Source organism: Sorex fumeus, unplaced genomic scaffold, assembly GCF_029834395.1.
Source record: "Sorex fumeus unplaced genomic scaffold, SorFum_2.1 ptg000045l, whole genome shotgun sequence".
NCBI lineage: Eukaryota > Metazoa > Chordata > Mammalia > Eulipotyphla > Soricidae > Sorex > Sorex fumeus.
This window is the reverse complement of record NW_026606102.1, coordinates 7668447-7692127: the sequence shown is the minus strand read 5'-3', so window position 1 is coordinate 7692127 and position 23681 is coordinate 7668447. Positions and strand designations below refer to the sequence as shown.

Here is a 23681-nt window from a genome sequence, read left to right as displayed (position 1 = left end):
TTACATTTTTCCTGAAAGCATTTTTCTATGTATGTACCTAATCATCTAGACTTTATGTATTTAAGTAATCTATATGGCTGTGTCTCTATCATGTATTACCTATCAGTTATCATCTACAATCCAGGTTCAATTTCTAATTCCAGTTCAGCACAGAGGATTTCAATTATTTTCTCCACGTCTCTATTTTTTTGTTCTCCCGTTAACAAGTTACGTTTACTTTGGGATGTATCTTCCTTACACAGTACTCAGCTCCCATCACTGCCACAGCCCATGGACCGGCCCTTCCTCTCCTCACTAGTACTCTGATACTAATTCCAGGTTTCCACTGCACTCCTTCCTAATGACCCTCACTGCATCTGTACCCTGCTCTGATAAATATCACCACTCCTTCTTATGGTTGGAGGAAAGGGGTTACCTTTTTCTCTCTAAATAGTGCATATTTGCTGAAAAAAAAAAAAAGAAGAAACGGTGCAGAAATAAATCCCTTAAAATATAGACGATGGAAGAAGCAGATGATGTTTACAGTTCCATAATCCCAACTCCCTTGCTAACATTTTGACATGTTGCTTGACTTTTCTCTTTGGAATTCCCCTGTACCCCTTTGTCATGAGTAATACTCTCTAGAGTTAAATTTTTGTTTGTTTGGTTTTGGGCCACACCTGGAAGTGCTCAAGAGTTATTACTGACTCTATGGTAAGAATTTACTCTTGGTGGTACTCACGGAACCACTTGTGGTACAGGGATCCAAACAGATTTGGCTGCATGCAGTGCAGTATCCTAAGCTTGGTTCTATCTCTGACCCTCTGTGCACTGCTTTTGTTCTTTGTGTTTCCTGTGTGAATAAATATTCTTGCAAAACCATGAATGTATGTTTGCCTCACTTGTTCCCTGGCTGTATTGAGAGGTGGAGGAAATAAAAGGCATTGCTACATGCCACAGTGCTTAAAATGCAAACGCCCCAATTAGAACATCATTTGATCATCTTGTGGCTGTACTCCCCTCCAGTGGATCCACTTCAGTTTCCAAAAAACCGAGCAACACTGCCCCCCAGTGGAAATTCTGAAATACTACCCAATGAGGGGGGGTAGTAACTACTAGATTAATATCAGAGGTGCTTTCTGGAATTAGATGTGCCATGAGTTCTATGGGTTAAAGGTAGGAGTGGGACAGAGAGGGTTACTTTCTGTTTGTTAACTTAAAGAAGTTATATTTTTCTGAGGAGGAGCTCTTAAAGAAGGTGGATTTTTACCCTGAAAATAGGAGGTAGACCAAAGAAATTTGGGAACCTCTGATTGACTTCGTCTGTGTTCCATTCTTATTGTACTCTTCATCCATCAAAAATGAGAAAATTTGTCAAACTGGCACCAAGTCATCTAATTATCTAACCTTCTTCTAGAATTTTATATACATAGTGACGACAAAACTAGACCTCATGACTCAGGAAACAGGCCTGTAGTATTCAATTATGTGTTGAAAGTAAACTTTTCATTGTCACAGAGCTAACTGTTTACTCCTTGTCAAACCTTTGGAGTAGCCTATCTCCTAACTATAATCTGTGGCTTAGTAGGGGTACTATATGACAACAAGTAGGAGTTTGCTTTAAAAGGATGAATTTGAGGAACTACTTGACTGCAGAACTTCAACCTGGATTACAGAAAACTTTCCGTTGGTGCTTCTTCTAACTGTCCATGAGAAACTAACAAAGTTTAGATTCATGAACTATGTAACTAAGTTGTAGATTGGGAGCAACTACACATATTCATGGTTTTAAGCCACCAGGTCTCAGATGGGTTGTTATGTAGCAATATGTATATGATCAAAGGGAATATTGAGTGTAAGAGCCTTAAGTAGCAGGTGTCAAGTTAATATTAAGTGGGCAGGTGAGTTGCAGTCTAGTTGTATTAAGAAAACTTGATTAGAAGTGCAAAAACGTGAGAACTATGACCTATTCTGACATTAACAGGTCTTTCAACTCTTTCTCATCCTTATTTTCTTTATATAAAGAAAAGAAATGCTAGCCCCTTTTCTGTCATTTTATAAGTAAGTTGCTAATAGGATGAAATGGGACGATTTTCTTGTAATTATATAGTCTGACTCAAAGGGAGCGATGTAATTGTCAGTTATAAAGCTCCAGTTATGTAACTTGGAATACACATGAAACTTTAGACTTCAATACAGAACACGAAGCTGTTACACATAGAACACTGAAGATATCCCAACATCTCCTATTGGCTGCATTGTAGGAAGTTACTTGTATAGTGTGAGATAATACAATCATGATCAGTCACGTAAAGGAAAAGATGAACTTTGTATCATACCACTCCAGATTCTAGTTTCTCCGTTTCTCAGCCTGGGTCATCATTTAAAAAGGACCCTCTCTCAGAAATCAACCCAATTTAATTTAATGATAAGCAAACTATCAGACATTTTCCAATATAGAATCTTTGTACCTACTACTTTAGTACAAATTCTTAAAAGAGAATCACAGACTTTTGTTTTTGATAAATCTGGATACCTCTAAATTTAACTCTGCTACATGAGTTTCAAAATTTCATTACCTTAGTTAATCATTTTTAGTGTTTGATTTCTTTTTAGTGATAGTAATTTGATCCTTGTGAGACATGCTTCATGAAAGCAGGTCCCCCCCCCCCCCCCTTCCCCTACTTTATCCATTGTCAGATCTCAGAGTTGACTTTTTGGCACATAATAGATGCCCAGGAAATATTTGTAGAAGAAAGGAATTAGAGAATTGCTTGAATGTCCAGCATCCCTAATAAAATAGCTATAAATTACTATGAAATTTAGTCAAGGATTTTCTAATTTGAGTTCAGCCATTCTTTTAATTTGGCTAATAGACAGGACAGAGGGTTTTCACGGAATCCTCTTTTGCTCATTTCAATGTGTATGTCATGTATATGGGCTAACTATCTTTTCAAAAGCTATTAAAATGGACAAATACAAAAGTACTGGGAGGAGATTTATAAAGTATATACCTAGATCCCACCTACATAAGCCCTTAAAATCACTCTGGATGTTCATAATGAGAAGCAATGGCACCCTTTCTTGCCTTTCCCCATTCTGTCTCTGGTTCTATGTGAATTGGACATTGAAAACTCTATAAAGATGGCGAGTGTCTAATTCTTTTTTATGTACAAGAGATGGGGTCTGAAGCTCTGACCCCAGTATTTTCTTTCTTTTGGGGGGAGGTAGGATCACACCCAGGTATGCACAAGGGTTACTCCTGGCTCTGCCCGCAGGAAAAACTCCTGGCAGTACTCAGGGGACCATATGGGATGCTGGGAATCGAACCAGGTCGGCTGCGTGCAAGGCAAACACCCTGCCCACTGTCCTATCGCTACAGTTCTATCCCCAGTATTTTAAAGACAGGAGAAGGTGAGATTGAAATCTGCTTCAGAGACACGTGAGGACTAAGGAAGTCAGGAATTTAAAGCAGTGCCCAGTCAGGGAATCCTGACATGCAAGTAAACAGCCAGAGGGAATTAGACTGGGCAAATATCTCTGGAGATTTTCCAACCAAAGCAAAGGGTGACAGGGAGAAGAGGGAAGGGCCATAAAATGAACTCTGTATGCTCCTTCTGTGATGGATTACTGTGGGAAATTATCCACTTAAATCCAAGGTCAGGATTGTCCCCAGAGTAAAACAGGTCTAGGTTAGTTTACAATGAGGGCAGCAAACCCAGGCAAGAATAGAATAAGAAATTACCGTGACTTTAATACTGTACATTTTTGTTTTGTTTTGTTGTGAGTCACACCTGATGATGCACAGGAGTTACTCCTGGCTCTGCACTCAGGAATTACTCCCGACGGTGCTCAGGGGATCATATGGGACGCTGGGAATAGAACCAGGGTTGGTCACTTGCAAGGCAAATGCCCTACCCATTGTGCTATATAGCTCCAGTCCAATACTATACTTTAAAGGTACTTGCTAACTTTGTATCACTGGAGGCTAGAATAGATAAACATCGCAGCCCTTGTTCTTGTACTGTTACGGAAACAATTGCATATACTTCTGGAGCGAGCCAGGGTGGGGGTGAAGAAACTGCTCAATAATTACCTTGTTTGTGGCTAGCTTGCAACTTGAACATGCCATAGTCTGTCTAATTCTTTGCAGCTAATTCAGAGATTGGAGGTACCAATGTAATTGGTTTTATTGCAGTAATTTACCACAGATTACAACTCACCTATGGAGAAAGGAAGGAAGTCTTCCCTTTTCTTAAACTGTCCGTTCTCCAGAAAATGTTCCGGATTGAATGTGTCAGGGGTGGCCCATTCTGCAGGGTTTTTGTGCAGTGCAGTCAGGTTGGTTAAGACCATGGTCCCCTGGAGAAACACAGAGAGTCAGGCATGTTGGAAAGGGCATTGTTCATGGCAGTCTTATCCACAACAGGCAAAACTTGAAACTTACCTAAATGCCCACAAGAGGACAACTGGATAAAAAAATTGTATTACTCAAGGAAATCCTACTCAGCAGTAAAGAAAGATGAATTTGTGCCACTTTGGGCAAAATAAATGGAATTTAAAGTGATAGTGCTAATATGTGAGGAAGCAAAAGATAATTACCAGATGGTTTAACTCAGGTATATTGAAAAACCAAAGAAGATAAATTGGAAAAACACAAAAATTTATGGTGAAAAATGGACTCTGTAAAAATATATGGTAGTTATCAGAGGGAAGTATGAGGAGAGGGGAAGAGGAGTTTGAATTTGAAATGTGGTGTCAGGAGAAATTTAATGATGTCTGTGGAGAAACTTAGACATATATTGAGATGTAAAGCTTTATTTCCAAGCATATATACTACTGTAAATTAATGATGCATTTAAAAATTGCTTGTAAAATATCAGTAATTGGGGAGGGGTGGATGGAGCAATAGTACAACATGAAGGATGTTTGTCTTGCATGCAGTCAACCCAGATTCGATCCCTGGCATCTCATATGGTCCCCTGGTCTGCCAGGAGTAATTTCTGGGTGCAGAGCCACGAGCAAGCCCTGTGTCCCACTGGTCGCTCAACATTCCTCTCCCCAATCAGTGACTTTTATCAGAAGGAGCCAGTTGAGCCAGGATGTTTCCTTGGCACTAAACAGAATTGGTATAAAAAGCAAATGACTTGAATAAACGTTTGCTCTTTATTAAAGATTTCTGTGAATAATCTACTTTCTCTTTGAAGTCCCTGGCCCTTGCCCCTCTATTCTTTTTGCTTTTTGGGTCACACCTGACAATTCACAGGGATTACCTCCTGGCTTTGCACTCAGGAATTACTCCTGGCAGTGCTCAGGGAACCATATGGGATGCTGGGAATCGAACCCGGGTCGACCACATGCAAGGTAAAAACTCTACCTGCTGTACTATTGCTCCAGCCCCGACCCCTGCCCCTTTGTCCAGAATCGAGTGGCACACATATTGTTTTTTGCCTGAATATCTTTGGGCCATTTATGTCATTATGGGCTCATTTACATCTTTTTCCTCTTTTATTTTTTAACAATATTTCTTTTCTGTTTAAAAGTTAAAGTGCCTCCAGCTCAGATAGAGAAGGGAGCACCAAATAAAGGGTGTTGGGAGGATCCTCCCAGGATGGGAGAAGCATGCTGAAAGTAGACTATAGACCAAACATGATTGCCACTCAATACCTCTTTTGCAAACCACAACACCCAAAAGGAGAGAGAGAACAAAGGGGAATGCCCTGCCACAGAGGAAGGGTAGGATGGAGGTATGGGGGGTGGGAGGGATACTGGGATCTGTGGTGGTGGGAAATGGGCACTGGGGGAGGGATAGGTATTTGATCATTGTATAATTGAAACCCAAGCACAAAATTTGTAAGTCTACAACTGTACCTCATGGTGTCTCACTAATAAAAATTTTAAAAAAATATATGCTCTGCAAAATCTAGAATATTATTATTTTTAAATTTCTGGCTTTTATAGAAAATTTTTAAAAGCTGTTTAATGAAGCAATTTTATTTAAAAAATAAATATAAACCTGAATAATTAAAAAAAAAGTTAAAGTGCCTCCAACAGTGAAAACAATGGTATTTTCTGGCCCTGCAGGGATAGTTGGGCTGGAGCGATAACAGAGCAGGTAGGGCTTTTGCCTTGCACGCGGCTGACTAGGGTTCGGTCCTCCATCCCTCTTGGAGATCCTGGCAAGCTACTGAGAGTATCCCACATGGCACAGCCTGGAAAGTTCCCGATATGCCAAAAAATAGTAACAACAAGTCTCACAATGGAGATGTTACTGGTGTCCGCTCGAGCAAATCGATGAACAATGGGACGGCAGTGCTACAGTATTACAGTGCAGGGATAGTTACTAAAGGTGCCCAGTGAATAAAATCCCCTGGCTTTGCCTCTTCAGATCATCCCCAGAATCCCCAGATAAGAACATATAATAAGGGAGTCTCAAATAAACTCAGAGAACAGGGGCTCACCAAGGTGGTGCTGTAGCAGTACTGTGATTGTGCAGTGTACAGAGAGGCCACTAGGGCACAACGGAAAGCCATTTGCTGAGATCATGGGAGTAGAGGAGGGAGGAGGGTGTAGAGAAACATTTGCTTTGTGAGGTCAAAGAAGTTAATAGAACAAGCGATAAGGATGTCAGGGAGATGGTTTAAAGTCAAATAAAGCAAGTCTTGTTGACAGACTATAACATAGTCAGAAGACTGTCAATGTACAGTGAAGTGATTGACAAAAAGTTTATTTCACTGAGCTTTGACTTCCCAATTCTAAAATGAGAATAATAGCTATTGTTTTTTAATTTTTTAAATTTTATTGAATCACCATGGGATAGAGCATTACAAAGCTGTTCATGCTAGGGCTTCAGGGATGGGTTTGACCGATTCCTCCACCAGTGTAATTTCCCAGCACCAATGTCCCCAGTTTCCCAAACCACCCCTCTATTCCAGCCTGCATCTATGGCAGGCACCTCTCTTCTCTCTCTCTTTTTCTCTTTCTCTTTCTCATTTTAGGCATTATGGCTTACAACACAGATGCTTAAAGGTATCATGTATATTCCTGGGGGACTTCACCAACAGAATAACAGTTGCTGAGGACAGAATAATAGCTATTCTGAGGACTGGTTAATAAATTTGTAAAGAACGTGTACAGCAATTGCTTTGTAACTGTTAGGTTCTTTATTAACCTCTCTAACAATTAGTATTGCACACACTTGGATTGCTTTCCCTGCTGGAGTAGTACCATCAAGGACCTGTATGGAAAAGCCGGGAAAAAATGCGATGTAAGAAACTCTGAAGTTCATATGACATTGGTACAGATGTTCTCCTATTTCTCTTTATGTTTAAATATTCCTTAATTCCAGGGTTGTGCATCAGGTGTCTGATAAGACCTTTTTCTGTGAAATGCTTTGCCAGGACACAGAAAACAATTTCATGCCAAAGTTGGATGGGGAATTCTGCCTGCTGTATTCCCACAAAGATTCACCCGCACATTTTATATAAGAAATCCTGAGAAGTCCGCGGCAAGAAAACCCATCTTTCCCCTAAACATATTGCACCTAGGAATCTCCTTCCTCTTTCTAATAGATATTAATAGTTATTGACGCAGGTTTCAATGGTCACACATGTAGGAAAACCTCCAACCCAACTAATTGATCTATTATAACATACACCTCCCCATTTTTTCCTTTCTTTTTTTTGGGGGGGGGGAGCAGGTTTTGGGGAAAGTTCAGGTGTCATTCCTGGCAAAGCTCAGGAAATTCCATCGGGTGCTGGAATTTTGATTGCATGACTGCTGGGATTTTGATGCAAGCAAGGCAGATGCCCTACTACTATACTATCTCTCCAGTCCTATATCTTCCTTTTTTACCTGATACCTTAGAATAAGAATATGCATCCCTTTTTCACATTCAGTTTCTTACAGTAAGAGATGAGCTTGAAATTTAATTACCTTGGGCAGGTGGTGCCCACCCAGGGTGGTATCTGCTGTTACTGCCCTGGGCACGTTTAAGGGGACAATGTTTCCCATTCTTTGCACCTCGTGGATTACTGCCTGGGTGTAGGGCATGGATTCTCGAAGTTCCATGCTTGGCTGCTGCGTCTGGCCAATCACTCTGTCGATCTCAGCATGTACTTTTTCTGGAAAGAAATAAAAGTTCTGTTATTCTGTAATTCCATTAATTCCCTTGCCCCTTAATATAGAGAATGTATTTTAACATCATACCATCTTTTAACTGTAGAACTTAATAGTGTTAAGCATCTTCACATTATTGTGCATCTAATCCCCAGAATTTTATTTAATGAGTATAGATAAATCTCACTCCCTGTGATACTGTACTTTTAATTTCTGGCCACCACAATATTTTTCTTTCTATGAATTTGACTGCTATAAAGTCATCTAAATGGATCATAGAGTATTGACATGTTGCAACTGGGTTACTTGATTTGTTTACTTGATGTCTTCAAGTTCCATTCATGTGATAATATGTGTCAGAATTTTCTTCTATTGAAAGCTGAGTTATAGTCTGTTGTGTGTACATTGTTTATGCAGGAACTCACCAGTAGACAGCTTGGCTTGTTCCCAACTCTTGCGTATTGTGAACAATATTGTTATGAAATTTCAAGTAAGTTATCATTTTAAGCTATTTTTATTTTGGAGCCTCCATTGCAGAAAACAAATCCATATCTGAATTTTCTTGATTTTAAAGTTTTTAAAAATGTAATTCACAATCACATGTACACTTTATATTATGGTTCAAGAACCATAAAAACTAAGATATCAACATATAAAATAGATCTATATGGAAGGAAATAACATTTCAAGAACAAAATTACATTTACCTGAGATGATGCTATGTCTGAGATTGTTTCAGGGGTACAATTTCACACCTTTTCAGAGTATATGTTTTCTAACTACCACAAACATAACTACCACAAACATAACTGGGCTGAGGAGATTACTCAAAGGGTTAGAGCATGTTCTTTGCAGGAGATCTGAGTTTAATCCCTGTACTGCATCATTCCAAGAGCACAACCAGGAGGGAGTACAAGTAATATACTGGGACTAGTTTCTGACCACCACCAGTTGTGGTCCCAAAATAAAGACAAATAAATAAAAAGTAGGTACATCCCTCCACCTTAGTTTATAGGATTCCCTCCCCACATAAATACTTTCCTATCCCTTGTATCACTGGTGTGATAGCACAGCGTGTAGGGCATTTGCCTTGCACGTGTCCGACCCAGTTTCTATTCTTCCGCCCCTCTCAGAGAGCCGGCAAGCTACTGAGAGTATCCCACCTGCACGGCAGAGCCTGGCAAGCTCCCAATATGCCAAAAACAGTAACAACAAGTCTCACAATGGAAATGTTACTGGTGCCCACTCGAGGAAATCCATGAACAACGGGAGGACAGTGCTACAGTTCTATCCCTTGTATACCTGAGGCTAAGCTCATGTATAAACTTATCCTTTGTATTGGCAAGTACTATGGTGTAGTCTACTTTTATAGATAAAACTTGGTACTAAATATATTTTATATATCATTAATAAAAACTGTTACCCATAACATAGGAAACCCAAATAAATAAACCATGACTAAACTAAAGTTGGAAAAATATCTCCTAACAGATCCTATGATCCCAACATTCAGTTTGCTCTTGGACCTGGAGAAGAAGAAAAGAATGTGACAATCAGGGCCTTGCATGGATTGCAGTGGGAATTGGTATAAATTGTGTAAGCAGCACAGTAACGGTAGTGCACTGGATCACCAGATGAAAAAGAAGACACTAGTCTTTCTTAGAGGAGAAAGGAAGCATTTAAGAGGAATTGTACTTGAGTAAATTCTTCAGGAAGAACAAGTAGAGAAATTAAGGTAATTTATTCTCAGTTGAGGAAATAGCAGGTGTGATGGCATGGGTGAGAGAAAATTACCTGTAGCTCATGGAAGCCACCATGCAGGGTGGTGGAGCACAGATTGGAGGAACATGAAGAGGCATATGAGTGGGAATGAGTGGTAGACTATGGAGGCGGATCATTATTGACAATTCCATAGGAAGCCATTACATTAAAAGGGGGAAGCCTGGGACCCAATTTTCTATGAGAGCTGAACTCTTCTCTGAAATCTCACGGGCCAATTCTGATTTTGCTAATTGGGACTTGGACTATTCCTGAGGACAGAGACTACTAGGTGTATTTTGTATTCAGTGGGGACTCAACAGAATCCTGACAACTTGAGAAATGTGCTTGTTCTTTTTATTTTATTTTTGCTTTTCGGGTCACACCCGGTGATGCACAGAAGTTACTCCTGCTCTGCACTCAGGAATTACTCTGGGGGTGCTCAGGGGACCATATGGGATGTTGGGAATTGAACACGGTAAGGCAAATGCCCTACCTGCTGTGCTATTGCTCCAACCTCAGAGTGTGCTTGTTCTTAAGTCTGCATGAATGGCCTCCTGATAGAGACTTATCTTTCCATTATCCTAGCCTTTCATCTGGCCCTAATGGTCTGTCCCAGGAGGGACATTTCAGGAGGGACAATGTTCAGTCTGTCCCAGGAGGGACATTTCTGTCCTGGCCCAGGCACCCTTTCATTCCTGCTCACCTTGGATGTCTGGGTAGAGGGCCATGTAGAGCAGAGCCCAGCGCAATGTTGTCGAAGTTGTCTCAGTTCCAGCGAAGAAGATGTCCAGGGTGGTGTAGATGAGGTTTTCGTCATTGAAGCTGGAAGCAGTGTCACCTTTATGCTAGAAAGCATAATACTTCATGGTTTATTTACAGGGATCTAGGTTGTCACGACACCTGGGGTCTCATCCTTGGAATAATCATGGAAGGAAACAACCCCAGGAGGAGACACTTTCCCTTGATTTCCCCAGAAAGCAAGATTTAGTTTAGGGATATCATCCTAACCCTGGAGCAGGACCTTGTTAGTTTGGGTGGATGAAAGTCAGGCAAGTTTTTTTGTACACATTTACGTGGCCAAATTTGTTAGTACAGGAGAAAGAAAAGTCATCAGTGCAGGAGATAGACTTGGGTTCCAATATTAGCCATATAAACTCTCTGTGCATTAGTTTCTGGTTTTATAAAATATAAGTAAATAGACATTCTATCTTAAAGATGACATTTTGAATTACATGAGGTACAAGGGTCTAGTAAATACATTTCTATTATAGCCTATAATTTTCATATCCCCATAGTAATAATTTTATCTTTAAGTGAGATTCCTTTACGCTCTCTGCCAGCTTCATAAAACTCCATCATTTTTAATTTTTTAATTAATTAATTTTTTATTGAATCACCGTGAGCTACAGTTACAAAATTTTCATGTTTGAGTGTCAGCCATACAATGATCGAACACCCATACCTCCACCAGTGTACATTTTCCACCACCAATGTCCCCAGTATCCCTCCACATCTCCACACACACACCCATCCCATCCCTCTCCCTGCCTCTCTGGCAGACAGTTTCCCTCTTACTCTCTCTCTCTACTTATGGGTATTAAAACTAGATCATTTTTTACACTTTCCTCTGGAAGCTCCAATTTGTAAACATCCCTCTTAATGTGTCATTCCATACGATCTCACCAGATAGTGAAATCTCCTTCTTCGATGATAAACTAATGCTTCAATTAATGTGATGTCATGAAGGTAAAGTATGTAGATGGGAATAAATTTTCCATTTCGTCAGCTTCCAGAGGACAGATGATTTCATTGTTCCAAGATTACATTAGAGGGAGAGAGTAGTAAAAGAGTCAAAGATTTCATCCCATTGATTAAGAAAGCACAGGCAAAAGTAACCAAATGAGATAGTATCAAACTAAAAGTTTCTTTATTGCAAGGATGATGATTGTTACACTGGCTTTCCAAGTCAGTGTGAAGAAGTCACAAGCCAAGGAATATAGGCAGCTCCCTAGAAGATTTGTAAACTCAGAAAATAAACTGTCCCCTATAAGTCCTGAGAAGTCCCAGTCTTACTAACACTCCACATTGACCTGGTGAAACTGGTTTCAGAATCTGGTCCCCAGAATCGTAAGAAAATAAATTAAGGTTGTTTTAGACAACCAAGTTTGTGGTAATTTGTGGCCACATAAATAGAAAACTAGTTTATACCAATTTTGTCTTTAAGAATAAATACAGGAATGACTTTGATTTCCTCACCTTTTCCATTTCCTTGAGATAAGCATCAATAAAATCTCTTGTCTCAGCAGGATTCCAGTCTTTCCTGTGGTTTTCTACCACTTGAGCAACAAACATTATTAGTTTTTCCCAGTATTTGAAGAGTGTCCGATGGGGTCCAGGCAAGAGATCAATTATTATTGGAAATGCATCACAGAACTAATTGCAAGAAAACAAAACAATCAGGGAGAAAATATAGTATCAGAGTTCCAATCTTAAGTCAATAGACACATGTTCTTTCCATTTCTTTGACCTGGGAGTCTGTCTTTATTATAGTCCACACAGCTTTGACTAATATAAGTTTGTTGCATAACTTAAAGTAAGTAAATTCAAAATAGTCCATCCTTTTTGTTCTCAGAATTGTTTTGATTATTGGAGGCGCTTAATGTTTCCATAAAAAATTTAATAGCACTTGTTCTAAGTCCTAGAAGAATATCATTGGATTTTTTTATGGGGATTGTACTGAATATATATAACGCTTTAAGGAAAAAAGGGTCATTTTTCAATATTTTTTTATTTCAACCCACAAACATAAATATCTTCTAAGTTCTTGACATTCTCTTCTATTTTTTTTATGTAGGAATACTTCTATTTATTCAGCCATTGACTAGCTGATTGAATTGGGCATGAACTCCACTTTACTTTTTTTTTTCATAATTTTATTTATTTATTTATTTATTTTCTTCTTATATTTATTTATTGAATCACTGTGGAGAAAGTTACTAAGCTTTCAGGTTTAAGTCTCGGTCATACAATGATCAAAGACCTTTCCCTTCACCAGTACTCATTTTTCACCACCAAGAACCCCAACATACCCCCCTACCGCCCCTCCCAATGCCTGTGAGGCAGATGATTTCCACTTAACTCTTCTCTACATTGATTACATTCATTATTTTGACAAAAGATGCACAATTATTGTTTAGAATTTCCCCTCAAACAATAAAAATTGCTGAAAAGGCACTGTGAAATACTTTGTTTTCTATAGCTGGTTATGAGAATCATATAATGTCACACGGCTGCAATTTTGGATTTCTGCAAAGAGCCAGATAATTACGAGATTGGTTTCTGTGCATCTGATGTTATGGCTGTGCTGGAGAGCCACTCATGGGGGGCAACTCGTGACCTTGGTAGAGCGTAAAGGACGAGCTGGTACCGCCCTCCTTCCCAGGAGACTGCAATTGCCCTGTCACGGCCGGCTCATACCTGGCTTTCCAATAAGCTCTGAGGTGGCAGCCACCTTGTATGCAGTCCCGATGCATTTCTGCCAAAAGCCGCTGGGTTTTGAGATTTGTTTCTGAGTCTCTGGGATCATGGCCTTTAATCAGCTTGATCAGGAGCCAGAGAGGCCGTGTGTAGGCGGCGACTTGGGGTCTCGTTGGGATGGGGAGGAAAGAGCCGGTTCCACCCCCATCTGGTGAGGCCCCGTGTGTCTCGTCACTGCAGGCCCAAACCTGACTGTCCAGTGGCCTCTGGAGGATGGCGCCAGGGGAAACAAGCCAAGGCACGAAACCTATTCCCACCTGGAGTGGCCTAGTGCCAGTAACCTACTGCAGGAACAGGACGCATTTCTGCCAAAAGCCTTTGGGTTCTGAGATTCGTTTCTGAGTCTCTGGGATCATGGCCATTAAGTGGTTCGACCAGTAACCAGAGAGGCCATGCCTCCAATTATATAGCTGAGCCGGAGGTGGTTTGTGGGTGTGTTTCCCACATACCTAACTTTTGGCCATTTACTTTCTTTGTAAACTTTGCCCCAAGTGTTTGGGGTCTGGCCAAAGGCACAGCAGCAATTTTGGGCTATCTGAAAGTCTGATGGTGCCATCAGTCTGCTGATGCACTTGCCTCACAGGTACAGATTGACCTGCTGGCGGCACCATACCCTCTTCTTCTATTTCTTTTAATATTGCTATAGTTTTAAATGTTGAAGTCTTTCAAAATCTTTTTAAAAGTGTTTTCCTGTGCATTTTATGTTTTTGTATGCTATTTTAAGAGAATCGCCTTTTTAAATTTTATTATTTTCTAGTTAATAATTTGCATGTACAAGTGCAGCAGAATTTTGTGTATTAATCTTGTAGTTGACTACTTTGTTATATGATTTGTTTTACTATGAGGTTTTATTTTGGTAAGTTATTTGAGGTTTTCCATGTATATTATCTTGCCATCTGATAATAGGAAAGGGTAACTTTTCCTTAACAGGTCTCTTTTATTTCTTATTAATGCCTAGTTGCTGCAGTAAGGAAATCCCAAACCACATTTTAAATAAAGGATAAAGTAGATATATTTTTATTGTTCTTACAAATTTTAATTATATTGTTTCTTGGCATATGTCTGTTGGGTGTGTTTTGTTGATACTCTTTGATTCTACTAGATCAGTGCACAAATTTCCCTCCTCTGACTGGGAAAAATTTTGACTGTTATTACTTCCCACAACTGTTCTTTCCCATTTTCCCTCTCCTCCTGAAATTCCTGTGGTGCAGAGGTTTTCCTTCTTGATATTGATTTACACACACACACACACACACACACACACACACACGTGTATTCTAAATTCTAATTAGAATTAAAATTCTTTTATATTGCCTCTTCTTTACTTATTATCTTGTGTGTCTAGTCTTTGAGGTCATTGGTTGGATTTTCAGCCTTAGTTCTGATTTTGAGTCCTGCCACTATGTTCTTTAGCATTTTCATTTGTTTGCACAATCCCATTATTACCCTAGTCCCAGCCTATCTCTACAGAGCTACCAAAAGGACCCTATAAAAGTGTAATCAGTTCTTTTTACAACTTCATGGATTTCCATGATTCTCAAAGGTCTACATCAGTGTCCATTCCTATTAATTCTTTATGAGATAGCAGTCTGCTTCCCTATTGCCTCTTCTGCTAGCACTACTTTCCATCTTATTCTCGTACTCTCTTCAGTCTATCTCCCTTAGTCTTTGAGATTACACATGGCTATTTCTTCTTTTGACCTTTGAATCAGATACTTTTTCTTCCTCTACAATCTATTAAACTTCAATGCCTCACTTCATAATGCTCATGCCATCCCCCTTGAAGTGGCACTATCTGATGAATCTCACCCTCTTTGCATTATTTTATCCTGTTGTGTTATCCTTAGCTGAAATTATATGTATTATGTTATATGTATTATACTCAAATGAGAGAACGAATCCGGAGTTCTGACATCCGTCGACGATCAAAGATCAGGGATGCTGTCTCATTTGCCAAGGTGTCGAAAATCAGATGGGCTGGTCACATAATGAGATTTAAAGACGACCGTTGGACTAGAGCTGTTACCGACTGGATTCCACGGGATGTCAAAAGACCGCGTGGCCGCCCACCTACCAGATGGTCAGACTTCTTCGTCAAGATCATGAACGATCAGTTTGAGGCCCTTCATGTTCCCGGAGCGAACAGATGCCATTAGGCTACACTAGCACGCGACAGGGACAAATGGAGACGTTACTGGCGCCCGCTCGAGCAAATCGACGACTAACGGGAAGTTAAGTGATTAAGTGATTAAGTGATTATACACGTAATATAATATATTATATTATATTATATGTATTATATATGTACATATTATTTAACCCGTCCCACTATGCAATAATTTCTATTTGGGACACTTTTATCACTAACTAATTTTCTTAATATCATTTAAACAGTTATATCTGGAAGAAAAATAGTAGAAATCACCTAATCTTAAAATGAGACAGACAAGGGTTTTAAGATCATCTGTGCCATATTATAAGTAAAATTACCAGCTAATAAAAGAATGATAACAGAAATGATGGTAATAATGATAATGCAATCAGTTGTTCCTTTTCTTTTTAGTTTACCTAGTTGACAAAGGGACTCCAAGGTTATTCCACTGACTGACATGCAAATTATTTCATTTTTATCTATATTTGCCTACAAGTTTCTATGTGTGTTTGCATTTACAATGGGCTTTGATTTCACCTTTACAGGACTGTTTATCAGAGATAAAGAACCTCAAATTGTCTAATCTATTTTGGAAATTCAGAAAAATGTTTACTGTTACTGCTTTACTTCTCCTTCTTACCCTCCTAGAAATCTCTTTTTCTGAAAAGGTTAGAAAACCCATTGAACTCTCATGTCTTCCTTGGTTGTTTTTGTCTTGCTAGAAGGGAAGAAAATGAAATTACTGAATTTGTGAATTTGGGACAACCATGACTAGACATTAAAAAAAAATTAAATTCACACCCTACCGAGGTCATGAGTTGCCCCACACGAGTAGCTCTCTGGCACAGCCATGGCTCCAGAGGCACAAGGACTTAATACAGAACCTGGCAGCCTGGCAGCTTGCAGCAGAAAAGTGAATGGACTATGCAATAAGGGTGTCGCTCCCTTCCACCCCCCCACCCCCCCAGCAAGGTGGCAGCCACCTCAGAGCTTATTGGAAAACCAGGTATGAGCCGGTGGTGATGGGGCAACTGCAGTCTCATGGGAAGGGGGGCAGTACTGGCTCGTCCTTCACACCCTACCAAGGTCACGAGTTGCCCCCCATGAGTGACTCTCCAGCACAGCCATAACACCAAACGCACAGAAACCAATCTCGTAATTATCTGGATCTTGGCAGAAATCCCTCCAGACTTAATAAGTAAAATATCAGAATTCCAAAATCGCCCAGCTGTTTTTCTATAGCTGGTTATGACATCATATGGTCCTCATAACCAGCTATAGAAAACAAATTATTTCACTATGCCTTTTCAGCAGTTCTGATTGTTGGGTGGTAACTCTAAACAATAATGGTGCATCTTTTGTTGAAGTGAAGAATTTAATCAAAGTAGATAGAGAGAAGTAGAAATCATCTGCCTCACAGGCATTGGGAGGGGTGGGAGGGGGGTATATTGAAGTTCTTGGTGGTGAAAAATAAGTACTGGTGAAGGGAAAGGTGTTTGATCATTGTATGACCGAGACTTAAACCTGAAAGCTTTGTAACTCTTCCCACAGTGATTCAATAAAAAAATATAAAAAACAAATTAAAAATATTTGATAGTAGTAATAATCACTGTCACTGTCACTGTCACTGTCCTCCAATTGTTCATCGATTTTCTTGAACGGGCCCAGTAACATCTCCATTGTGAGACTTTGTTGTTACTGTGTTTGGCATATAGAATATGCCATGGGGAGCTTGCCAGGCTTTGCCGTGTGGGCGAGATACTATCAGTAGCTTGCCGGGCTATATCCCAGATTAATTGTGCCTTTCTAAGGTGCCAGTGATCAGGTTTACTTCTTTAACTGCTGTTATGGATCAATATATCTCTAGGCAAAAATGCTTGACAGAAATAAATCAAATTAATTCAGTGCTGGGTGCAAGAGGGGTGACCTCAAAATACTAGACCAATTTTCCCCTAGAAAATTCCCTTAAAAACTTTTTTAAATCTGGAAAAGTATCTGGGATAATAAGAAGTTGAACAGAGTTAAAGATAGACTCCTAGAACTAAAAGGACTAAAATTGAGATTAGAGTCCTTCAGGAAACAAGTACTGCTTCAGCCTCAGAGATCTATCACCTATGAAATTAGGAGACTGGTCCTATAACTATTGTAACTGCTTTGGAATCTCTAAGCATCCTTTATGTCTGTATGTCTAGGTTTATTTGAAAGAGAAATGAGTGAATGTGTTCTCATGAATGATTATACAAAAATTTTAATATGAAATTTATGCTTAACATCCACAAACTAGAAACAACACCCATGTCTACTCGTAAAGACAAGACAAAAAATTGGTACAGATTACTGTAATGGAGCAGGACTCATAAAATTCGTGTGCCTGTGTGTGTGTGGTATATTTTAAAGAGCAAATAGTAAATAAATATTCCCAAACAATCTTCCACACAAAAAACAAGTCATAGAAGAGAATCTGTAAGGAAGTATGGAGCTGTATAAATTTGGGAAGGAAGAGATATGAGACAATGGACTCAAAGACAAGGAAATATTATAATTTTTAAATCAAACTACATAAATACATAGCTACATGTCATGTAAAGGTTTGTGCTTTATATAAGTAACAAAAATGTGCTTTATATATAATAGATTCCTGATATCATTACCAGAATACTAAAGTCAGAAGATTTCAAATGGGTTTGTGTTGAAGTCTATTTTAAAAGGTTTGCCCTTAAGCGGCTGCGAGTATAGCTCAAACGGCTACTGTGCTGCATGCTTTACATGCAGGAAGCCTGTGCTCAGAACTTGCTCTCATACATAATCTCACTGTCCACACACAGAGAGTAGCTCCGAAGCACTCTCAGATGTAGCACAAATACCAAAAAAGAACAACTCAACAACAACAAAACAGGATTTCTCTTTAAAAATTTGATGAAAGAGCTGGGGCTGTAGAGTTAGTAAAGGGGTCACTGTCACTGTCCTCCCGTTGTTCATCGATTTGCTCAAGCGGGCCCAGTAACATCTCCATTGTGACAATTGTTACTGTTTTTGGCATATCGAATATTGAATACGTCACGAGTAGCTTGTCAGGCTTTGCCATGCGGGCGAGATACTCTCGGTAGCTTGCCAGGATCTTGGAGAGGGGCAGAGAAATCGAACTCTGGTTGGCCTGGAGCAAGGCAAACCCCCTACCCGCTGTGCTATTGCTCCAGCCCAGTAAAGGGGTAAAGCATTTTTGCCTTGCAAGTTTCCAACCATAGTTCAATCCCCAGTACTGTATTTAGTACTCTTAGCACTGCACGTTGATCTCTATCCACAGACCAAAGAGTAAATCCTGAAAACTGCTGGTTGTGGCTCAACATATCTCCCCACCTGGCTCAAACAGGAAAACCCCATTTGCATCAGACATCAATCAGCCCCAATATCCTTCACCAAGGTATGGAGAGAGAGATGACTTTACCTGGCACCAGGCAGAAGTTTCCAGACATATGGCATCATCCAGCAGCTTCAACAGCTCCTGAAATTTTTCATCCTGGTACTCAAAGCGCTCGCCAAAGATGACTGAACAAATAATATTGGAAACTGCATTGTTGATCTTGAAGTGAGGGTCAAAAGGTTGTCCTAAAGGTGAAAGAAATGGTGATTTCTTTATTTTCTGCACTGTAGCACTGTCTTCCCATTGTTTATCGATTTGCTTGAGTGAGCACCAGTAATGTCTCCATTGTGAGACTTGTTGTTACTGTTTTTGGCATATCGAATACACCACGGGGAGCTTGCCAGGCTTTGCCGTGGGGGCGTGATACTCTCAGTAGCTTGCTGGGCTCTCCGAGAGGGACGGAGGAATTGAACCTGGGGTTGGTTGCATACAAGGTAAATGCCCTAACCCTGTGCTATCGCTCCAGCACCTTTCTTTTCTTTTCTTTTTTTTTTTTCTTTTTGGGTCACACCTGGTGATGCACAGGGGTTACTCCTGCCTCTGCATTCAGGAATTACTCCTGGTGGTAGCTCAGGGGACCATATGGGATGCTGGGAATCCAACTCGGGTCAGCTGCGTGCAAGGAAAACGCCCTACCTGATGTGCTATCACTTCAGCCCTAGCCCCTTTATTTTTTAAGAAGAGTTTATGTGTCTTATACTGAGTAAGGAATCGTTCAGGAGGCTCTGGCTAACACATACTATCCAGGGTCTGTTGTATAACAAACACTCAGTCAATGTCTGAGAACAAAAGTTAGTTTCAACCAATAATGTAGTTAATTCATCTCCTCCTGTGCTTAATTTTAGAGCTCCTTATAAGGATGAGGTTATGGTTAGAGTTACTGTTGTTTGCTGGTAGCTACACAGAACTGGGCACAGGATAATCTTAGGTAGTTTATATGCACCTTTTAGAAACTCAATGAGCACCACCTCCTGAATTTATGAAATACTCACCGTTTTCTTCCTTTATAAACTGGACAAAGTAGCGTGCCTCCTCCTGAATACGTTCCTCTAAGCTCTTCTTTCCTAAACCAAAGTTCCTTAACGTTGTCAGGGTAAACCTTCTTTGCTCCTTCCATGTCTGGCCATTGGACATGATCAATCCTGGGAAAAAGAAAGCCAAAATTATGTATAATTTTGTGGATATTGGGAAGTGAAATAATTTGTGAATGTGTATCAGATTAATGGAAGGTGAAAGACATTGAGACACTTAAAAACAATTCAGAGAAGTAATCCCAAGCTACAGATATAACGACTAATATTTACTGATTACTTACACTTATAACCATTATTTTTATGAACTATCCCACTTAGTTTTCATTTGTTGGTTCAATTATTCCCACCCTCCCACAAACATTTTGCTTGTTTAATTACAAAATTCATGTTTTGTTATTAGTCACAAAGTGTATTTAATTATTTATGCTTTGCTGCAGACCATGAAGTACCCCTAGATTGATAAAATTCATACTCATAAGGAGGCAAGTATCTATAGGTGAGAATCTTTCATAAGCTTGTTCTTAAATGTTGAAGGAGAGACCCAAGAAATCAAGGGAGAGTAAGTAATCTCTGTAGAAGTAATAAAGATAAAGGGAAAAAACCTGTCTTGGTGTGTCAAACAAACCATGATTTATTTCGTATCACTGGTAAGTCCATACTTTGAATTTAATTACTTCCAAAATTTTCCAACTTCTTCAGAAGTCTGACTTTGACTACTACTATCTCAATGAAACTTTATCAATTTTCATCTTCATCTTACTAAATATTTCAACTATTTTTGTGAGAGTCTATGTGATAGTCTTTCTTTAAAAAAAATAAAAAAACACCCTCTTTCCATGGAGTTCTAGGAACCACACTCTTCTGATTTATTTCTTAATTCTCTGACTGTAGGTTAGGTCCCATATCTTTTTCTTCTTCATCTTCTATCAAATTTTGAAACAATGGAGTACTCCAAGATAAGCTTTATAGTCATTTTTCTCACTCTACATGCAGTTCCCAAAACATTAAATTATATATATATGCATATATACATGTACATATCGCTATATATGTAATAGTGATAATCTACTTTTGTCCCTGGGTTCCAGACACATACCAAGCTGTGAGCTTGATTCTCTGACTAATTGAAACCAAGTACCTTGTCCTTCTCCAAACATTCCTTATTTCCATCACATAATAATTTGATAATAATACATACGTTCAACACCTCATTCTACTTCTACTGAGGTTATTAAGTCTTATTGCATTTACTTCCTAAACATCTTAAGCTCATACTCTGCTATCACTATCCTGATTTAACTGTTTGCATTATCATTCCTTGACAGGTTCCTAATTGAAGCTACCCCCTTCTTGAATCTGAAATACTACTCTTCATTGTATATATTGAAGCATAGATGTCACTGTCTTCCCATTGTTCATCAATTTGCTCGAGTGGGCCCAGTAACGTCTCCATTGTGATGCTTGTTACTGTGTGTTGACATATCGAATATGTCACGGGTAGCTTGCCAGGCTTTGCCGTGTGGGTGAAATACTCTTGGTAGCTTGCCAGGCTCTTCGAGAGGGGCGGAGGAATCAAACCTGGGTCAGCTAGGTAGGTTGCATGCAAGGCAAATGCCCTACCTGCTGTGCTAGTCTCAGCCTCATTCTGGGGTTGCCTGTATCTCAAATAGGGATGTGAAATTGCTTTCTTTTACCTAAGAAGATGGCCTCACTGTCTCCCTTCTGGAGGATTCCAGAATCTTCCTTGAATGTGTACTCTCCTTCTCTCCCTCTCCACGCTCACTAAATAAAGTGATTTACCTGCAAAAAGTGAAACATACTAAACCAAAAAGTGTATAAGTGTGATAATTCTGTATGCTTAAATTCATTCAAGAGTTTAACTGCTAGGAATATATAAAAAATCACATCTTTAATTAGTACTTTCATGGACTAGTCTGGGCCATGTTTGGTAGAAATCTCCACTCTGAATTATCTCTAATTGATCGTTGAGCTTTTTACATTAGCCACCTTTCCATTTCTTTAGTTTATTTATTTTATTTAGTTTATTGCCTACTTCTCACTTCAGGGACATGTCATTTTCGGGACATGCCATTTTTCTCTCCTCCCCTCCCCTTTACACATCCCCTCCCCTCCCCCCTCCTCCCCTCTCCTCTCCCCTGCTTTCCTTTCCTCTCCTCTCCCCTCCCCTCCTCCCCCTCCCCTCCTTCCCCTCCTCTTCTCTCCTCACCCCTCCCCTACCCTCCCCCTTTCCCTCATATTGTTGTTTCTTCATTTTATAAAATGTACTAATATTTATATTGGCTAGGCTTTTCTGAATTCTAGGATAATATTAAACACTTAAAATAAATGTAGGTTGACTCATAAATCTCAAACAAGGTCAACCAATCACAGAGAGTCTTCGAGACCTTGTGCAAGGCTGAGTCGTCTAGGTCACCCAAGGTGGGGATGGGTCAGCACAATGCCTGCCCAAAACAGAATCCCAGCAGCTCAAAACCTCCACACTTCACAACTGATACCATGCTTCTAGCCATAATCCACTGCTCAGGATGAGCCTCACCCATAAAAAAAGTTAATCTGCTGTAAAACTCAGGCATGCAGTCTTTGTGACTGAAATCTCCAGGTTTTCACAGAGTTGGGAATAGGCTATCTACCCCACCTCCCTATAGTTCCAGAAACCTTGGCAGTCACCCACATGCCCCAAAGCTGCCAGCCAGTTAAAAATTTAACTCCAGCTGTATCACCTGGTGAAAAAATTTAGACTTCCTGGAATGGTCTACTGCATTCGCAGTCATGTGACCTCTCACACTCTACAACATTGATAAACCAGTAGCAACAAATCTGATTGGATGGGTGTAATGTAGAAGGCAACCAATATTGATTAACAAAATATAAATACAGAAGGTCTAACCTGTAACAACATCTTAGTGATCATACACACAATTAATAATACATACACAAAACATACAAGGACTCCATGATGAGATATAAAATCTTCACTAACTTTCTTCTAAGGAAACATTTGTTGATCACTGTGTTAGTTATTATTTATAACATGCAATATAAAATAATTTATTGAACACCTTTTATGGGGGCGGGCTTAAAGAATGGTTGGAAAACTGAAACAATGTTGGAGGGGAGGTGTAATGGTGGTGGGATTTGTGTTGGAATATTGAATGTTTGTAACAAATCATTATGAACAACTTTGTAAACAATAGTGTTTACATAAAGTGTAAGAGGAGAAAATGTACCTTGAATTTATCTTCATAACACCAATGGTATGAATTATTTGAACTAATTGATACTATCTCTGAAGAGAATATAAGGGATGTAAGAACATATACTTACTTACCTGTTACTCTTGCCATTATATCAATTATCCTTATACTGTGCTTTAAAGGGCAGATAAACAGAGTGTATAAAATATTTCAAATGGTAGAGTAATAGGTTTGAGATTTTCATTTAGGTTTTTATTTAATAATAGTTTCAAGGATTCATGTCAAACTGCTTTAATCTAGACTGGAAGGCTCAAGATTTCTTGGGAAGCACAGTCTTAATGATTAAGTATTAGGAGGTAGACATTGGAAACAATATTGCAGACAGGCAGAAAGTTTGTGCAAGAAACAGAAGGAAATATATATCCATTTTTGGGGGGAAGAGAATTTAGGTAGAAAACCTGAAA

The 23681-nt window shown here is 39.4% G+C and overlaps 1 protein-coding gene across 1 annotated transcript in view; it reads right to left on the bottom strand.

The window, feature by feature from the left end:
• Positions 1–23681, bottom strand: part of LOC130030991 (cytochrome P450 2J2-like) — a 35925-nt gene that overhangs the window by 635 nt on the left and 11609 nt on the right. Inside the window, exons 4-9 of the mRNA XM_056122209.1 lie at positions 19961–20110; positions 18993–19153; positions 12115–12291; positions 10562–10703; positions 7915–8102; positions 4203–4341 (exon numbers count right to left, since the gene is read on the bottom strand). Coding sequence (XP_055978184.1) covers positions 4203–4341; positions 7915–8102; positions 10562–10703; positions 12115–12291; positions 18993–19153; positions 19961–20110 — 957 coding nt within the window. The remainder of the gene's footprint in view (positions 1–4202; positions 4342–7914; positions 8103–10561; positions 10704–12114; positions 12292–18992; positions 19154–19960; positions 20111–23681) is intronic.